Source organism: Trachurus japonicus, chromosome 21 (genome assembly GCF_045865225.1).
Source record: "Trachurus japonicus isolate A0001 chromosome 21, Traja_1.0".
Taxonomy (NCBI): domain Eukaryota; kingdom Metazoa; phylum Chordata; class Actinopteri; order Carangiformes; family Carangidae; genus Trachurus; species Trachurus japonicus.
In genome coordinates this window covers 32,399,552-32,418,383 of record NC_140927.1, presented here as the reverse complement: position 1 = coordinate 32,418,383, position 18,832 = coordinate 32,399,552, and the positions used below count along the sequence as shown (strand labels likewise).

Genomic DNA, 18,832 nt, shown 5'->3' with positions numbered 1-18,832 from the left:
TTCTGATTCAAAAAACTACATGAAATTGATTGTGTATCTCTCTTTGATATTGTCAGTATTAGTAACCGTTTTGTAAAAGCACATCAGTCCGTGATATGGGCTCATTATCACAGTAAGGGAGTTCTGAGCGTATACGGTATTGCTTAATTCATACTCCCGACAGTAAAAATGGCAAGTTAATAAGCAATTGTCTCCACGGTGGTCCGAAATTGTTTTATTGAAGTTCATAAACAAAGTTAATAAACTAACAGCTGCAAGAAAGATAATTCTTGTGTCTTGTTTACGAATTGTGCCCACCTGCGTTATGTTTTGTGCTTTTTAGCAGTCAAATCAGTCGGGGTCATTTTCTGTTTGGTGAAACCAGAAAATAGGTATTATTTCATATAAATGAGGTGTGAAATTAGTATTAGGTTAGTAATAGTTAGTTAGTTAGTTAATATATATATATTTATTCTGATGATGACTGGGTTGTAGGTCTGCATGTCATCTTCTCCTCTGCCTTTTTTCCAGGAGAAACTGAGCAGCACTGCTCAGTCCACTCCATTAACCCTCCACGAAGTCAAAGTTAACCTTGGACATGTTATGTTAAAACTAGAGTTGTCACGATACCAAAACGAGTAACCACGGTACTATACCAGACAAAGTATCACGGTTACGGGTAATATCACGATACCGCAGCCTTTTTAAAATTATTTTTAATTCAATTATTATTTTTTATGAAAATACATTATGAAAAAATATTTACACAAGTTATTACTTATTAATGGCTCATACATGGAAATATTTCAACTTTTTTTAAATCAACAGACAATCAGTAACTTGTTCTAGGTATGACCAACACAGTATTTGATGCATACAGGTGAATTGGTCTCTCCTGTCACTACACTATCATCATGCTACTCTGATATGAATTACATGTTATTACTGTATTTAACTACTTAAATCGCAGTAGCATACTGATTTGTTGAACTCAAACAAAAGTCAAAAACCAGTCACACAAACAGCTCCATGTTGTCCCTGTGTGATGGATGTTCAGCTACAGGTCAGGACAGTCAGCTTGGAGGCTGAAGTTTATATTAATGAAGGGTGCACTGTGAGACTGTGACCACATGCTGTAGTAGAGGAAAACTCAGCTGTTCTCATCTCCACTGCGACGAGCGCTTTTTTTTTTTTTTTTTTTACATCGATAGCTCCATTAGCGACCCCGCTAAAATACGTGAGGATACTGTAAACTGGTGCAGATCCGTGTAAAGCTTGGTCACCGTGCTGAAGCACCGGGTTGGTTTCAGCGGCGTTCACATGGAGTTCTACTTTAAACTCTTCAAGCAGTGATCAGTGACAGCCAGAGATGTTCACAAGTCTTTTTTTTGCAAGTCCAAGTCAAGTCTCAAGTCTTTGAGGGGTGAGACTTCATCAAGTCTCAAGTCTTTGGTCACGAGTCCAAGTCAAGTCTCAAGTCTCTAAAAAATAAAAGTCTCCTGTCTCTTCTGGTTGTAATGACCCTTCTATCATCTGCTGCTACCCGGCCTACTAATAATACTGCACAGCTATATCTAAGAAATTCAAAGCATTTACTGTATTATTGTCACTCCTTTATCTATTAGCATACAGTATTGGTTAGTTGTTTATTATATGATCACTTTAAACAGGATATTGCAATGCAATATGAAGAACACACACAATGAAAGCTTTCCTTTAAAGGAAACTGTATTCTGAGTCAAGAAAGAATCAAGCCTGCTCTGCCCCTCTGCACTGGCCTTTTCTCTTTTTTTTTTTTGCTTTGTTGAATTCAGAAAACCCAGATGAACAACATGGAAAATGATTTAGGCTGTTAATTATATAGGCCATAAGATCTGGATGGTACCTATAGTTCACATCTTTATGTGCAGCAAAACCTTTCTGGAACCGCATGTTTCTGAGAGAATAACTGGTTATTATTTTTTAATTAGCTCCGTCAACTCATGGGGGCGTGTCGACACGTGCAGACTTCCATACGTGCCTTATATTTCGCAGCAAAAACATAAATAAACAGGAGGATTTCGCCTACAGTAGCCTGATATGTGCCAGTTATGCAGCAGCTAGTCCCCGTGAAGTAAAGTTTGACAACAAACGGACGTTGTGCCTCACATGTAGTAGGCTAGGCTACGGACTATTAAAAAAAAAAAAAAAAAAAAAAGCCAGTTCACAGTCACCTGTCACTCACCCACAGCAGCTGACTGCGCTGCTCCTCTCTCTTTAGACACCGGTGTTTGGCTGCACTCTGTAGGAGTTCGATATGAAGATCTAACCTCCATCTGAATAGCGTTACCGGCCATGTGGCGCTGCTCCGCTAGTGTGTTAACGGCAAAAAAAAAAAAGATCGTCGGTCGTCCTGTCAGGAGGGAGGCACGAGCCAAAAAAAATAATGATTGTTCACGAGTCTCAAAACACGAGTCCAAGTCAAGTCTGAAGTCTCTGTGGGTGCGACTTAAGTGCGACTTAAGTGCGACTCACTTAAGTTCTAGTCGCAAACTCGAGTCCCCATCTCTGGTGACAGTGGCTTTGACAGGAGTTGCGTCTTTTCACCGACAGCTGTGTGATTAGCGCACTGCACTCACTCCGATGCCCAACAACAACAAAAAACAAAAAAAAGACAACAACAAACAAATTCATACCCTCGCTTTGTAATCATTACCTCTTAGTTCATACCTATTATTCCAAGAACTAACAACCGGCTCCACTGTGGAATCGTATTAGCCTCGTAAACCAGCCTCTCGCGGAAATGCATTTCATTTCATTTCTGAGTGAGAGTCTGGCCTCATTCCCCCTGTAAGCGTTTGGTGGTCCGAAATTGTTTTATTGAAGTTCATAAACAAAGTTAATAAACTAACAGCTGCAAGAAAGATAATTCTTGTGTCTTGTTTACGAATTGTGCCCACCTGCGTTATGTTTTGTGCTTTTTAGCAGTCAAATCAGTCGGGGTCATTTTCTGTTTGGTGAAACCAGAAAATAGGTATTATTTCATATAAATGAGGTGTGAAATTAGTATTAGGTTAGTAATAGTTAGTTAGTTAGTTAGTATATATATATTTATTCTGATGATGACTGGGTTGTAGGTCTGCATGTTGTGTTCTCCTCTGCCTTTTTTCCAGGAGAAACTGAGCAGCACTGCTCAGTCCACTCCATTGTTAACCCTCCACGAAGTCAAAGTTAACCTTGGACATGTTATGTTAAAACTAGAGTTGTCACGATACCAAAATGAGTAACCACGGTAATATACCAGACAAAGTATCACGGTTATGGGTAATATCACGATACCGCAGCCTTTTTTAAATGATTTTTAATTCAATTATTATTTTTTATGAAAATACATTATGAAAAAATATTTACACAAGTTATTACTTATTAATGGCTGGGCGGGAGCTGGGCGGGAGTAGCAGCGTTGACAGACAACCCCATTCAGCCAATCAGCAAGTTGGTGTAGGGACCGGGCTTTGCACCAGTCGGTCTCTGATTGGCCAACGTGCTGTGTCAATCACAGCGGCGACGCTGATTGGCTCGGCCTTCTGAGGGTTTCAGGCCAAACGCTTAGAATGGGGATGAGGCCAGACTCTCCCTCAGAAATGAAATGAAATGCATTTCCGGGAGCGGCTGGTTTACGAGGCTAGAATCGTATATCTTATGTACAAGTTTATACACCTCAATCATGTCACCCCTATACCTCCTATAGACAAGAGTTGGCAGTCTTAAGTGCCTTAATCTTTCTCCATATCTTCATATCATATCCCTCCCTGGGATTCATTTGGTTACTCGTCTCTGAACTGCTTCAATTTTTTCAATATATTTTACTTTATAGGGACACCAGACAGAGCTTGCAAATTCGAGATGAGATCTCACCAGAGCTTTATACAATGGTAAAACAATTTCCTTACTTAAGTTTGTGAAGGTCCGTTTTATCATGGCCACCCTTGAATTAGTTATTTTTATTTAATCATGTGTTTTTGAAATTCTAATGCGCCATTAACCACCACACCTATATCCTTTTCCTCTTCTACTTTATGGACAAGCATATCTCCAACCAGATAGTTAACACAGTTGTTATGCCCTCTTCCAAGTTGCAGATATTTACATTTTTCTGGATTTAATTTCAATAAACAGGTATCACACCAATTACTCATCTAAACCGTCAGATCTTCTTCACAAGTAATCTTTTATGTGGGACTTCATCAAAAGCTTTTTGAAAGTCCATATATACACAGTCAATTCATACAATTTTTATATCATAGTTTTATTTTGGATGCTTGATTTAATTTATGCACACCAAAACAGAATTATTTCACACACAAAAAAAACTACCTGGGTCAAAATTATGAGACTGTGTCTGAGTGAACACTGAAATACCTTCTGTCTGTTGTTGGCCATCACTGCTGTGAGTCACACTGATGTTTGTCCTGTGTAAAGATGGAGGACATTTCAGATTTATCCTACCAGTGTTAAATACTAAGTATAAGTAATTATCAAACATATTACAAATATTACAAGTATTAATTAACAAACCAGGGATGTGATGGCACTAAATAGAGTCACATCCCTTACCATGATAAATGGTGGTATCAGTCTTAGTGAAACAGTGTCACTGATCTGATTCTGTCAGGCAACAAAGATGGCGACGCCGGTGAAGGAGCAGCTGCTGCGGATTTTGATGAATTTGGGGAGTGCAGAGCTGCACCGCTTCCAGTGGTACCTGCAGAATGATGACTTACTGGATGGTTTCCCTGCCATCCCAAAGTGTAAGCTGGAGGATGCAAGAAGAGAGAAAACGGTGGACTTGATGGTCGGCATGTACACTACTGAGAATGTTCTGCAGGTGGCGACGTTCATTCTGAAGAAGATGAGAAATAATGAAGGTCAGTCATGGGAAGTGCAGCCAGTGTTTTACCTTTGTTATATTTCTTGGCTTTGTAACTATTTCCACACAGAGGACAAAGTCAACTGGGTTGGTCCTGCTACTCCTCATGATTAATGATTCCCTCTCCTCCAACAGGACAAGACCCGTCAGCAGCAGCAGCAACAGGTAAAGTTCAGCACCTTTTGTGAGGGGATGTCACATTTCACGGTTGTAGTCATCACCATGACTACATGAATTTAGATTCAAATATTTCTGTGTGTTTACATTCATTTACTATGACCTGTTGTTACGAGGACCTTTACCTTACTGTCCTATTACCTGTTGTTTATTCATTCAGAAGCTCTTCACAAATGCCAGCCTAAACTCAAAAACAAGCTGAAGGAGAAGTTCCAGTGTGTGTTTGAGGGCATCGCTAAAGCAGGACACCAAACCCTTCTGAACCAGATCTACACAGAGCTCTACATCACAGAGGGAGGGGCTGGAGGGGTCAATGATGAACATGAGGTCAGACAGATTGAAACAGCGTCCAGGAAACCAGACAGACCAGAAACAACCATCAGACAAGAAGACATCTTTAAAGCCCCACCTGGAAAAGATCGACCAATCAGAAGAGTGATGACAAAGGGAGTGGCTGGCATTGGGAAAACAGTCTTAACTCAGAAGTTCACTCTGGACTGGGCTGAAGGCAAAACCAACCAGGACATACACTTAACATTTCCCTTCACCTTCAGAGAGCTGAATGGGCTGAAAGAGAGAAAGTTCAGCTTGGTGGAACTTGTTCATCACTTCTTCTCTGAAACCAAAGAAGCAGGAATCTGCAGCTTTGATCAGTTCCAGGTGGTCTTCATCTTTGACGGTCTGGACGAGTGTCGACTTCCTCTGGACTTCCACAACACTGAGATCCTGACTGATGTGACAGAGTCCACCTCAGTCAATGTGCTGCTGACCAACCTCATCAGGGGGAAGCTGCTTCCCTCTGCTCGCCTCTGGATAACCACACGACCTGCAGCAGCCAATCAGATCCCTCCTGAGTGTGTTGACATGGTGACAGAGGTCAGAGGGTTCACTGACCCACAGAAGAAGAAGTACTTCAAGAAGAGGTTCAGGAAGAAGAAGGAGCAGGCCAAAGAGATCATCTCCCACATCAAGACCTCACGAAGCCTCCACATCATGTGCCACATCCCAGTCTTCTGCTGGATCACTGCTACAGTTCTGGAGAAGCTGTTGAAGACCAGAGAGGGAGGAGAGCTGCCCAAGACCCTTACTGAGATGTACATCCACTTCCTGGTGGTTCATCTAAAACTGAAGAAGGCCAAGTATGATGGAGGAGCTGAGACAGATCAACACTGGAGTAAAAACAACAGGAAGATGATTGAGACTCTGGGAAAACTGGCTTTTGAGGAGCTGCAGAAAGGAAACCTGATCTTCTATGAATCAGACCTGACAGAGTGTGGCATCGATATCAGAGCAGCCTCAGTGTACTCAGGAGTGTTCACACAGATCTTTAGAGAGGAGAGCGGCCTGTACCAGGACAAGGTGTTCTGCTTCGTCCATCTGAGTGTTCAGGAGTTTCTGGCTGCTCTTCATGTCCATCTGACCTTCATCAACTCTGGACTCAACCTGATGTCACAACAACAAACAACCTCCAATAAGAAGAAGAAGACTGAAACAACAGGAGTCAAATCTGCAGAGACAATCTTCTACCAGAGTGCTGTGGACGAGGCCTTACAGAGTCCAAATGGACACCTGGACTTGTTCCTCCGCTTCCTCCTGGGTCTTTCACTGGAGACCAATCAGAATCTCCTACGAGGTCTGATGACACAGACAGGAAGTGACTCACGGTCCAATCAGGAAACAGTCCAGTACATCAAGAAGAAGATTGAAGAGACTCCCTCTGCAGAGAAAAGCATCAACCTGTTCCACTGTCTGAATGAACTGAATGATCGTTCTCTAGTGGAGGAGATCCAATGGTCCCTGAGCTCAGGAAGTCTCTCCACAGATGAACTGTCTCCTGCTCAGTGGTCGGCTCTGGGCTTCATCTTACTGTCATCAGAAGAAGATCTGGACGTGTTTGACCTGAAGAAATACTCTGCTTCAGAGGAGGCTCTTCTGAGGCTGCTGCCAGTGGTCAAAGCCTCCAACAAAGCTCTGTAAGTGTAGAGATAGTTGGATTTATTCATCATTACATAAAAACCCTTCTGTCTTTCAACAGAACAGATAATAAACTCATTTCTTCTTTAATTCCTCATGATCATCTCTTCAGACTGAGCAGCTGTAACCTCTCAGAGAGAAGCTGTGAAGCTCTGTCCTCAGTCCTCAGCTCCCAGTCCTCTAGTCTGAGACACCTGGACCTGAGTAACAACAACCTGCAGGACTCAGGAGTGAAGCTGCTGTCTGGTGGACTGAAGAGTCCACACCGTAGACTGGAGACTCTCAGGTGAGGATACATCCAGCTGTTTATCTGATGCCACTTGAACACAGCAGCAGGTGTTGACAGAGGGTTCCTGTGTGTTGTTGTGTGTGTTCAGTCTGTCAGGATGTCTGGTCACAGAGGAAGGCTGTGCTTCATTGTAGGGATGGGCATTTGAAGAAATCTTTTTGATCGATCTTCGGGAAAATTAACGATCAATTATTGATTAATCGTTAATATTAATATTAATATTCATAATTAAAAACAAAATGCGTGCAGCTATGGCGTGTGCCAGTAATCCAGGGCAGTCCCCGTAAAGGAAGAAGGTCAGATAACAACGTACACGGACGTCTGTGTGCTTATCAGTCCCTCCAGGAATTCGCGATGTTGCGATCGCAACAATTAACGCAAATTCAGCCAATCCCCGCAAATTTTTGCGATCTTGCAGTTTTGTACAATCACCGCAACTTTTCCGCAAATTGGACTAATTGTCGGTGCTTCCGCAAGTTACACAGCAGAGAGTGCGAGTCTGGACGGAGCGGTGGTTGAAAGTGAGTTCACGGAGGAACAGCGTGACTGGGCTGACGGCAAGAAGCGGAGCGGAGCAGCCGGTGGCCAGGTGCCCCTTCCCCCATCCTAAGGCCCTGGCCCTGGACTTGAGTAGCCACCCTCCCCTTTTTATTCAAAGACTGGACTGTTTTAATGGCATTTTAAAACAGTTCTTTTACCACGATTTTTAAACAGACATTTTAATTAAAAGTAAAACAACTTTCAACTCTAATTTTCCTGTGCCTTTCTTAACAAGTGGAAAATTGCTGGTATAACAGGACCTCACATTATTTTGTGACATTTCAAAATTTTCAATTTTCCTTTGATTTTTAATTATTCAGAACAAAACTGCAACTTTTTTTTGCAACTTTCGCTGTCTCCCGCAATTTAATCGCAACAAAAGCGCTTCAAAATGTGGCCGCAAAATCAGGCTTTTTAGGCCGCAACAATCACAAAAAAAGCCCGCGAAATCCTGGAGGGACTGGCTTATGCTTCACCTGTAGGGACGGTGCCGGTGCCGGCATCATTTACAGTAAAAAAAAAAAAAAAAGCGTTGTTGCGCTGCCTGGCTCACCTGCAGCTGAGCTGTCAGAGCAGCTCTGCTGTCCCTCTCTCTTCAGCCTCGTGTTTGGCTGCACTTGTACAAAAAAAAAAAAATCACAAGCACTTTCAAACTGTGAAAGCGTGTGTTTTATTATTATTTCTGTCGCCAACACACCGCGGAGCGGCGCTCTGATCAGCGCGGCACAGAAAAGAGAAACTAACTCTGCAGGATATTTACCTTAAGTTTCATTTTAACCGTCGTTAAACAGCTTCGGACTAATTGTGATGTTAGATAAATGACTTGTAGCTTGTAACTTACAGAGAGAGTGGAGGCTCCTTCCACACCGCTGCTGAAAACCAAACCTGCTGATCAGAGCGGGCGGAGCCGCGGGGTCACAGCTCATGTCCGCGACACAAGTGCCCTGTCATATCTAATGAATTATTTCACTCTTAAACCATGTAATAATAATAATAGGCCTGTATTATAATACTTTTAGAGTTTATTGGTTGTTATGAAAAAATAAACCCGGGGTTTATTTCTCCATGACAACCTCTGCCCTCTACATGATCCCTTATAATAAATCGATAAAAATTTTCCGTGATCGATAAAATTCCTAACGATCAATAATCGATCATCGATTAACCATGCCCATCCCTACTTCATTGGACATGTTCATATTTTTAGTGAACGTTGAACTGAACGAATCAGTTTATAAATGATGAACCTGAGCAGCGTTCACTGTCACCAGAGTGAACACTGCTCAGGTTTTACATCACGTCTCACGACGTCTCCATGGAGACGGCTCAGCACAAATAGTATGTCGTTGTGGTACAGAAGGTACAGACACATCCACCACTGCTGAAGACAGTTTGAGTGTTTGAAGCAGTTTGATGAACAAACAAGTGAAAAAAGAAAAAAGCCCCTGGATATTTCCACATACAGTTTACCTTCACTACACCTGGTCTTTCACTTTCAGCAGAACATGACTCATTGTTTATGTGGTAAAATATTATAGAGTTTGTTAGTGGCAGTGATTAGAGGCTGGTGATGGCGGGAGAAGGAGGTTCTACTGAAAAACAACAGCCGATTATTTATTTAAATTAACATGAATTAGTTCATTTTCATCTGAATGAACTGAACTTATAAGGAGTTGTTTTTAAGTGTGAACTGACACAAACAAACACTGACTGAAGAAACTAAACTGCATGTGGTGGTGGTGGCTCACTGAACATCTGAAGTGGTGTGAACATTAAAACACTGATTCCAGGAATCTGTCCCAATATTTTATCTTTTGGAGAAAACAATATAGATGATGGTTGGTGTAGGTAGTGGATGATCTGTTCTGTACAATGAAATAATAAAGGAACATTACACATTATGACATCAAACAAATAATAAAGATAAATGAAGTTATTTTTCTTTAACTTTATTAACACATCCATAGTTTTGGTGATTCACTTTAAAGCAGAAGTAAGTGATATATTTGTGTTAATATAAGACTTAAATAGTTATATCTTCCGACAGCAATCACTTACATAGAGTGTTTGGTCTGAAACACGGGTCTGTCAGTCACTCTGCTCTGCTCTGAGCCCAGGAGAAAACATTTATCGTATCCTACAGTTTTTATCCAATGAGGAGAGAGAACGGCATGCAGGGCTGTGTGTGCAGCCAAGGGACGCCGTGAATGTGGCGACGTAGGGACGAGGACTGTTATGGTGCGTTCAAGGAAACTCGTATTTTTCCGACCGTGAAGTCGTACCAGTTCGATCTGGTACGAGTTCACCGGTCGGAAGTTACGAGTGGCCGTTATAGTGACTTTCACCGGTAAAACAGGTCGGAAAAACACGAGTGGGTTGCCTGGAACGCTACAAAGTCGTAAGTTGTGACTTGAAGCTGTAATTTACGATTTCAAAAGCCTGCCTGGAACGCAGCATTAGCGAAAACGACCGGACCACTTACTTCTGCTTTAAGGTCAAACTCGGGTCTCTAGTATGAGATACAAATCAATATGATAACATTGAAACAACATGAGCAACATAATCAATAAACAAAGGAAGTGAGGTCAGTACAGTCACGTTGTCTTCAGGCAAATGTTTGGAGGGAAAGAGAGGGTCAAAGGTCAGAGGTAGGGATGGGAATCGAAAACCGGTTCAACTTGGATCAATTCCTGGAATCGTGTGCGTGTCTGCTTTAACGATTCCCTTATCGATTCCGTTTGGTTCAGAAACTCGCGCATTTGCAAAGAAAAACAAACAAACAACACACGCTGTGTTCAGGTCAGAACAAAGCAAACACGGTGTGGAGGCAGAAACCTCAGTCTGGGGGTTGAGTGATGTGACAGAATCGCCTGTGTGTGTAACCCGGCCGACACTGTGTAGTGTGGACACGTGGGCTGCTCTCACGTCACGAGTTGATGTCGCTGTTTACTGGATTGTTATTTTTGCAGCCTCTCCCCGCCGCGACCCGACGCCCGGCGGTCGTGCTGGTGTGTTCCTGGCTTTAGTTGATCAGCTCCAGGTGTTTTACAGTTGTTCTACCTGGAGCCGATGTAGCTACACAGTGCCCACAAAGACTCGTTATTACCGGACTGAACGAGAGATTAATGACGTTACGTTACATTAAAACCAATCATCATTATAAATGAGGGTGCTTAGTGTGTTTAGTGTGTTTATATCCACATGTCACCGTTTGTTCTCCCAAAATAAAGTTAGTGGCGTGTCTGCGTGGAGAGGAGCTGCTGACAGATGCAGCTGACAGTGACGTTTCCTCATCACTAAACCTGTGAGCCACATCCGGGCCTCCCTCCCTCACGTCGAGGACAGGACAACGTCTCCTGAACACAGGCTACATGTCTATTCTTTGTGTTTTTCTCTCTTCATTTCCAACCACCTCGTTTCAGGTTTTGCTAGTAGCCACGTGAAACGGTAGCTACGCCCTGTATCTTTTCTCTCGCGCGCTCTCTCTCTTTCGCTCGCTCACTCCGCATAAAAACGAGCGTTATGAAAACAGTAGTAAGAAGAATACAGATGCGTGAAAACCATGAAATGGAAACATTGTTAAATTCCTCCTGTGAGCACAGCTGGCCCACAGCCACAGTGGTCTAGTGTTAACCTGTCCAGGCAGGTCGGTCCTGTCTACTTTTTTAATGTTAGAGCCATTAATGCAGTGTTTTCAACCTTGGGGTCGGGACCCCATGTGGGGTCGCCTGGAATTAAAATGGGATCTCCTTAAATGTCTGGTTGGGAACCACTGCATTAATGCAAAAAACCCATTTCTCTTTTATTCCCTCACCCAATGAGAATCGATGAGGAATTTAATCGATAAGCAATATCGATAATGGAATCGGAAACGCTAAATTCTTATCAATTCCCATCCCTAGTCAGAGGGCGGGGTTATATGACCTTGGTGTCTGTGATTTTAACACTGACTGTATACAAACAACAATACAAATATATACAATTATACAAAGATGAGTGAGAGATCACAGTATATAATCAAATCTATCTATAAATCTATTCATACAAACTGGAACGTGTTGAGTAAGAAACACTGTAAACTCTCAGGTTTGTGTTGAAATGTTGTGTATTTATGATTCTAACCTGTTATTTCCTTCATATTGAGTATGTGAGTGTTTTTCTTTGAATTCCTCTTCAGACTGAGCAGCTGTGATCTCTCAGAGAGAAGCTGTGAAGCTCTGTCCTCAGTCCTCAGCTCCCAGTCCTCTAGTCTGAGACACCTGGACCTGGGTAACAACAACCTGCAGGACTCAGGAGTGAAGCTGCTGTCTGGTGGACTGGAGAGTCCACACTGTAGACTGGAGACTCTCAGGTGAGGATCCATCCAGCTGTTTATCTGATGACACTTGAACACAGCAGCAGGTGTTGACAGAGGGTTCCTGTGTGTTGTTGTGTGTGTTCAGTCTGTCAGGATGTCTGGTCACAGAGGAAGGCTGTGCTTCTCTGGCCTCAGCTCTGAGCTCCAACCCCTCCCATCTGAGAGAGCTGGACCTGAGCTACAACCATCCAGGAGCCTCAGGAGTGAAGCTGCTGTCTGCTGGACTGGAGGATCCAGACTGGAGACTGAACTCTCTCAGGTATGGAGAGGCTGCTGCAGCCACACACACTGTCTGATAGAGGAGGAGGAGCTGGGACATTTTCTATGGCCGTTCACACCTGGTAACATCTGTCTCAGGTGATCCATGCATTGATGACATCAGATCCCATCACTCAGACCATATCCAGAGGTGGTGTAGGCCACAGTGAAGCTCCGCCCACTCCACTGACGTCCTCTGTCTCAGTCTGACTCGTCCCAACACAGTTTATACTGAAGCCAAACTCTCAGAGTGTTTCAAACATGAGCTGTGCAGCTTTCATCAGTCACAGTGATGAACTACAGGGATCAGGAGTAGGGATGGGTACCGAAATTCGGTACTTTTTTGGTACCGACCGAATTCCCACCAAAGTGCCGAGTATCGATTCACATAAAGTCAATCGGTACCACATTTCGGTACCTGAACGCACCTTCGTCGTGCGTCAGCAAGAGTGCAGTCTGCATGAGCACCGCACACTCACGCCAGCCCCCCTTCTCTCTCTCTCTCTCTCTCTGAAATGAGACGGAGAAGCGGTAGCGCCCTGTCGTTTAAAATCACTACCTGAAAAACAGCCGTCCGCCATTTAACGTGAGGAACGGACTGTTGTGACAATCCGTACCAAAGCGGTCCGGTCCCGACTCCCGAGTCCTGCTTCTCATCACAGCGGCGCCATTCATGTCCTCGTCACGTAATGAGAACACATCTAAACGAGGATGAAGTCTCCCCCTCTCTTCTTGTCAAAACATGAAGTCCACATGTTGCAGAGTTTGCACTGCAGTTTCAGTTGTTTTTTTTATTTGAAAAAGTTTCACACAGAGCTTTCTGATGGCTGTAGGAGTCTCTCCATGTTTCTCATTTTCCCACAGTAAGTCCTTGAATGACTATTCCATTATATGAAAATAATTGCCCATCCCTAAAACATAAATACTCTTAAAGGCTGAGGAGTTGTGATGTTGTTAAGAGGTAAATATTAAAATTTCAGACGTTTTTTTTAATTACCACACACACAAAAAGTACCGAAAACAGGTACCAATTGGTACCGGTATCGGTTCGTTCACAGGTACCGAGTATTGATACCGTATCGATTCAAATGCAAAAGGTACCCATCCCTAATCAGGAGTTTCTCCTCATGATGACTTCAGTGTCTCATCATGACACACTGTGTCATGTTCAGGAGAAGAGATGTCAGTGATGAAAGCAGCTGTTGGCAGCTGTGCTCTGAGTCTCTCCAGATGTTTGGATCAGACTTTATTTCAGAGTGTATCAGGAAACATTTCAGCTGCAGCTGGTTGAACTGCTCCTGAACCAACAGAGTGTTTGACCTGAACAGTCCCAGAGACTGTAGACACCTGTTGAGTGTGGACACACTAACAACAACACAGCAACAAGAATCAAAGCATGTCCACTGCTCAGAGACATTCGTCTCCCATCGTCTCCAACCAAGGAGGAAATAAGAGACAGAAGCCAGGCGGCACCATCAGGTCTCTGTCTGGTCAGATATTGATGATCAATAATCAGCTCAGTCTCTCTGAGATCCTGGTCTTGTCCTGATGAGATGTGTTGTTGTGTTGAGGAGACAGTAAATCACAGTGTGACATCCAGATGTCCTCACTGTCCAGAGGCCTGGAGCTGTCAATCAGAAGACAGTGAGTGTAGTGAACAGTGTAATAATCAGTGTTTGTGGCTGAATGTGTGTGTGATCAAACAGCTGTTTTCAGACTGTGTGTGTGCTGACTCCAGATCAGATGAAGCCACAAAGTGTCTCCTTAATGAAAGTCTCCAGCAGCTGGAGCTTCACTTCCTGTCTGAGTCCATGTGCTCTGAGCTGAGCCTGCTTCTCTCTGCTCTACAGTTTCTCTGCTTCCTCTGGACTCTGACTTCAAGTCCAGTCAAAATGTGTGGACAGGTTTGATGGAGCTCAGGACTGGTCCTGAGGACGGCTGCTTTATTCCACATGATGTGACTGATCTCAGTGAGTCAGTTGCCCCGTTTACATGAGAGGGTTAATTCCGAATTAAAATCATTTAATTCTGAATTAAAGTTAATTCCGCTTTAAAAATATCATGTAAACACTTAATTCCGAGTGAAAATATAATTCGGATTTAAACTTAATTCCGAATTAAGTGGGTGGTTTATTCCTATTTTAAAGCGGAATTAATTAATTCCTCTATCATGTAAACGTTTATTCTTTTTAAAATTAATTCCGGTCGTTCTGCGCATGCGCATTAACTGACTCGCCGCTCTGTGTGTGTGCCGCGGTGATAATTTAACCGTGAAAAGTAGGTTACAACACACACAACATAACGTTACAGACCCCGGTGCTTGGCCGCCGCCGCCGCCGCTGCTGCTCTAGTGGCGGCCGGGCACCGGGGTCTGTGAAGCGGGTTCATGAAGCCTGGTTGTCCCGACATGACTCACTCACAACACTGCGGCTGTAACGTTATGTTGTAGCCTACTTTTCGGCTACAACACACACAACATAACGTTACAGCCGCAGTGTTGTGAGTGAGTCATGTCGGGACAACCAGGCTTCATGAACCCGCTCCACAGACCCCGGTGCTTGGCCGCCGGTGGCTCACACACCGGGGAAGGCGATCCGGGCAGGTGCCGCCGGGCAGTAGCGGCGGCGGGTGCGGCCAGGCTCACACACTCAGGGAAGGGAAGGACATCCTGGCAGTTAAGAGGAGAAACTTTCTGCTTGTTGTTGTTGTTGTTAAGTTTAGGAGCAGCGGAGCGGCTCGCGGCTGCAGCTCTGTTCACTTCACACACTGAGAATGGAGTTTGTTTTCTTCCGGTAGACGTAAATACGTAAACACGTGTACCCTCTGTCCAATCAGAACGCTTCCTGACCTCCAGACGTTGAGCGGAATTAAATAAAGGCGATTTAACGTGTTTTCCATGTAAACCCTAATTCGGAATTATTATGTCCATGTAAACTCGAAGGAAAATATTTTAATTCCGAACTACTTAAAGCGGAATTAATTAATTCCGCTTTAAAAACATCATGTAAACGTGGTAAGTGTGTTGCAGCTGATCTGTGTGAAGAGCAGAGAAGAACAGAGTCATTGATCATGAGATCCTGATCCGTCCTGTCACTGTGATCAGATGGTTTCTATTAGAGCTCCTTCATCCACTCACTGCTGCTGTGGCTCCTGTGGAAACCTGCTCACAGCCTCATTCTTCAGCTTCCTGGGGAGTTTTCTTCAAACAAACACAAGTTGTGTTCACACTCAGTGTTTCTCACTAAACTCACTGTGTGTTTCACTGAGCTCTAACAAACGTGTTGAGTGTGTTTCCTTCCTCATCAAACACTGAAACCACACTGCAAAAATTCAAAATCTTACCAAGAATATTTGTTTTATTTCTAGTCAAAATGTCATTTCTAGTCAAAATAAATCTAATTATACTTAAAATAAGACTCATCACATTTAAAAAGTAGCTTGTTTTTAGACACTTTTTAATTTTCCACTTTAAATAAGTAGAAAAATTTGACAGTGGAGCAAGTTTTTCTTTCTTATTACAAGCATAAAAAACTTGCTTTCACTGGCAGATTTTTCTACTTATTTCAAGTGAAAATTTGTTTGAAACAAATGAAAATGATCTAAAAACAAGTTGATTTTAGGTGATGAGTCTTATTTAAAGTGGAAAGAGATTAGTTTTGACTAGAAATTAGACATTTTGACAAGAAATAAGACCAATATTCTTGGAAAGATTTTGAGTTTTTGCAGTGCATCCACTGTTCACAGCTGCACTCTTCTTCTTTCCTGGTGCATTGTGGGATATCTGGGCTGGTCAGCTCCACCTGTTGTGTCTTCATCTTCTTTGCTGTGACGTGTGTTTGTGCAGCTTGAGAGTCAGAGGGTGAAAGTGTGTGTCTCACACTGCAGTGACATCACATGGAGAAAAGACATGATGAAGTGTTTCCTCCTGGTCTCCTCCTGCTCTGTATCATCACTAGATAAAGACTCCAGCTCCTTCTTCTCTGTGCTCAGTGTTCATCCAGACATACCAGCCTCCATGTGAACACAGTGATTAAACAGTGTGTGTGTGAGAGCCATGTAATGTCCATGTGTGCATGCTGACAGAGAAGGTGCTGCTCTGACCCCCCTCCTCCTTTCAGGGTGGAGCCTGCTGGAGTCCCATGGTTGACACCAGGTCTGAGGAAGTGTAAGTCTGTTTTTACTTTGATTCATGGAAACGAGGGATGCACATGTTGAACCGTTTAACCGTTAACCGATAACAAGAACTTTGACCGATTAATACTATCAGTTATTTATTTTATTAGCTCCTTGTCGTCAACTCATGGGGGCGTGTCGACACGTGTAGATTTCCACGTGCCTTCAGTCATATTTCACGGTAAAAAGTTCCACAGGAGGACTGACAGTATGTGCAGCAGCCCCCGTGAAGGAAGGTCAGACCATAAATGTAGCTACACAGACATAGATGTGAATCACCTGTAACAACGGCGCTGAAAACAATGAAAAAAGTAAATAAAAGAGGAGGCTGATGCAGCTCTCCTGCAGCTCCACAGAGGAGCTCTGCTGCTCCTTCAGTCTGGTGTTTGGCTGCACTTTGTAACTAAAACAGTTCTACACTGGATGATCTAACCTCCATATGAGAGATCAGCTGAGACAGAGCAGAGTGGATGTGGCACTGATCAGCTGTCACAGCGCACGTGTGTATTTAAAGAGATAGTTCAACATTTTGGCAAACTGGCCCATTGCCATAATCCCTATAGTCATAGCAGTAGGTTCGTTACCTTTATTTGTCGTGCAAGATATTTTTAGAACGGCGGAGCAGAGCCGTGAGCTGCTCAGAGCTACGCTACGGAGGCTCATGGGATTTCTTGGTTTCCCTCATCAAACTCATCAAATACACAATCCAACAACTCCACAACGCTCTGGTGGACAAGTTGTGAGCTGCACATTCACCACGCTATGAGATAATAACACAACGTTACCAGACAGAGTTGTTTTAGAGGTAAATACAGAGACTGATGATGAAAAACTGTCCCTGAAGGCAACGTGCATCAGTGGTTTTGCATGAATTTCCCTCTAGAACAACTCTGTGTGGTAACGTTGTGTTATTATCTCATAGCGTGGTGAATGTGCAGCTCACAACTTCTCCACCAGAGCGTTGTGGAGTTGTTGGATTGTGTATTTGATGAGTTTGATGAGGGAAACCAAGAAATCCCATAATGAGCCTCCATAGCGTAGCTCTGAGCAGCTCACGGCTCTGCTCCGCCGTTCTAAAAATAGCTTGCATCGACAATTAAAGGTAATGAACCTACTGCTATGACTGTAGGGATTATGGCAATGGGCCAAAATGTTGAACTATCCCTTTAATAGCAAAAAATAATAATTGGAGCGTCGTAATCTTATCGGTTAACGGTTAATAATCGGTTAACGAGCGTCGGTTATCGGTCAGAAAAGAAATTCAAAATGTGCATCCCTACTGGAAACAAAGCAGCACATTCAACCATCTTCACACTGTCACATCACTGACCTCATGAGTCTTCATCAAACTGTCAATAACTGATCAATGATCAATAACTGCAGCTGTGTCTTGTTCTCTCCATCAGATTCCTGTCGACTCACAATCGACACAAACACAGTGTACACAAAGATCAAACTGTCTGACAACAACAGGAAGGCGACATGGGTGGAGGAGCATCAGTCATATCCTGATCATCCACACAGATTTGACTCGTTTCCTCAGCTGCTGTGTTCAACTGGTCTGACTGGTCGCTGCTACTGGGAGGTCGAGAGGAGAGGAACCGTTCTTATATCAGTGAGTTACAGAGGAATCAGCAGGAAAGGAGACAGTGGAGACTGTGAGTTTGGATGGAACGATCAGTCCTGGAGTCTGGTCTGCTGTGATGATGGTTACAGAGTCTGTCACAATGACAGACTGACATGTATCACCTCCTCCTCCTCCTCCTCCTCCTCCTCCTCCTCCTCCTCCTCTGTCTCTACCAGAGTAGCAGTGTATGTGGACTGTCCTGCTGGCTCTCTGTCCTTCTACAGAGTCTCCTCTGACTCACTGATCCACCTCTACACCTTCAACACCACCTTCACTCAACCTCTCTATCCTGGGTTTACACTTGATTCTGGTTCGTCAGTGAGTCTGTGTTGAGTGAAGCAGAGTCTCCTCCTGTCACAGAAACCTTCTCTCTGTTGAACAGACAGTTCAGTCTCTACACGTCTGTCTCTGTCTCTCACTCACGTCGTCTTCACAGGACAGAGATGAACACAGTTTAATAATGAACTCATCAGCGTCATGGCAACAGAAAAATCACTGGGACCTGAAAAACAAGAAAAAGTTTATGAGAATCACTGAGAAGAGTTTAAA

The 18,832-nt window shown here is 43.4% G+C and overlaps 1 protein-coding gene across 1 annotated transcript; it reads left to right on the top strand.

Moving 5' to 3' along the window:
- Positions 1-6,256: 6,256 nt before the first annotated feature.
- Positions 6,257-18,616, top strand: LOC146965580 (uncharacterized). Its single transcript, XM_085765061.1, has 5 exons — positions 6,257-7,038; positions 7,152-7,325; positions 12,311-12,484; positions 16,602-16,648; positions 18,063-18,616. The coding sequence occupies exons 1-5, from the start codon at positions 6,257-6,259 to the stop codon at positions 18,614-18,616; spliced, it is 1,731 nt and encodes a 576-aa protein (XP_085621187.1).
- Positions 18,617-18,832: the final 216 nt, after the last annotated feature.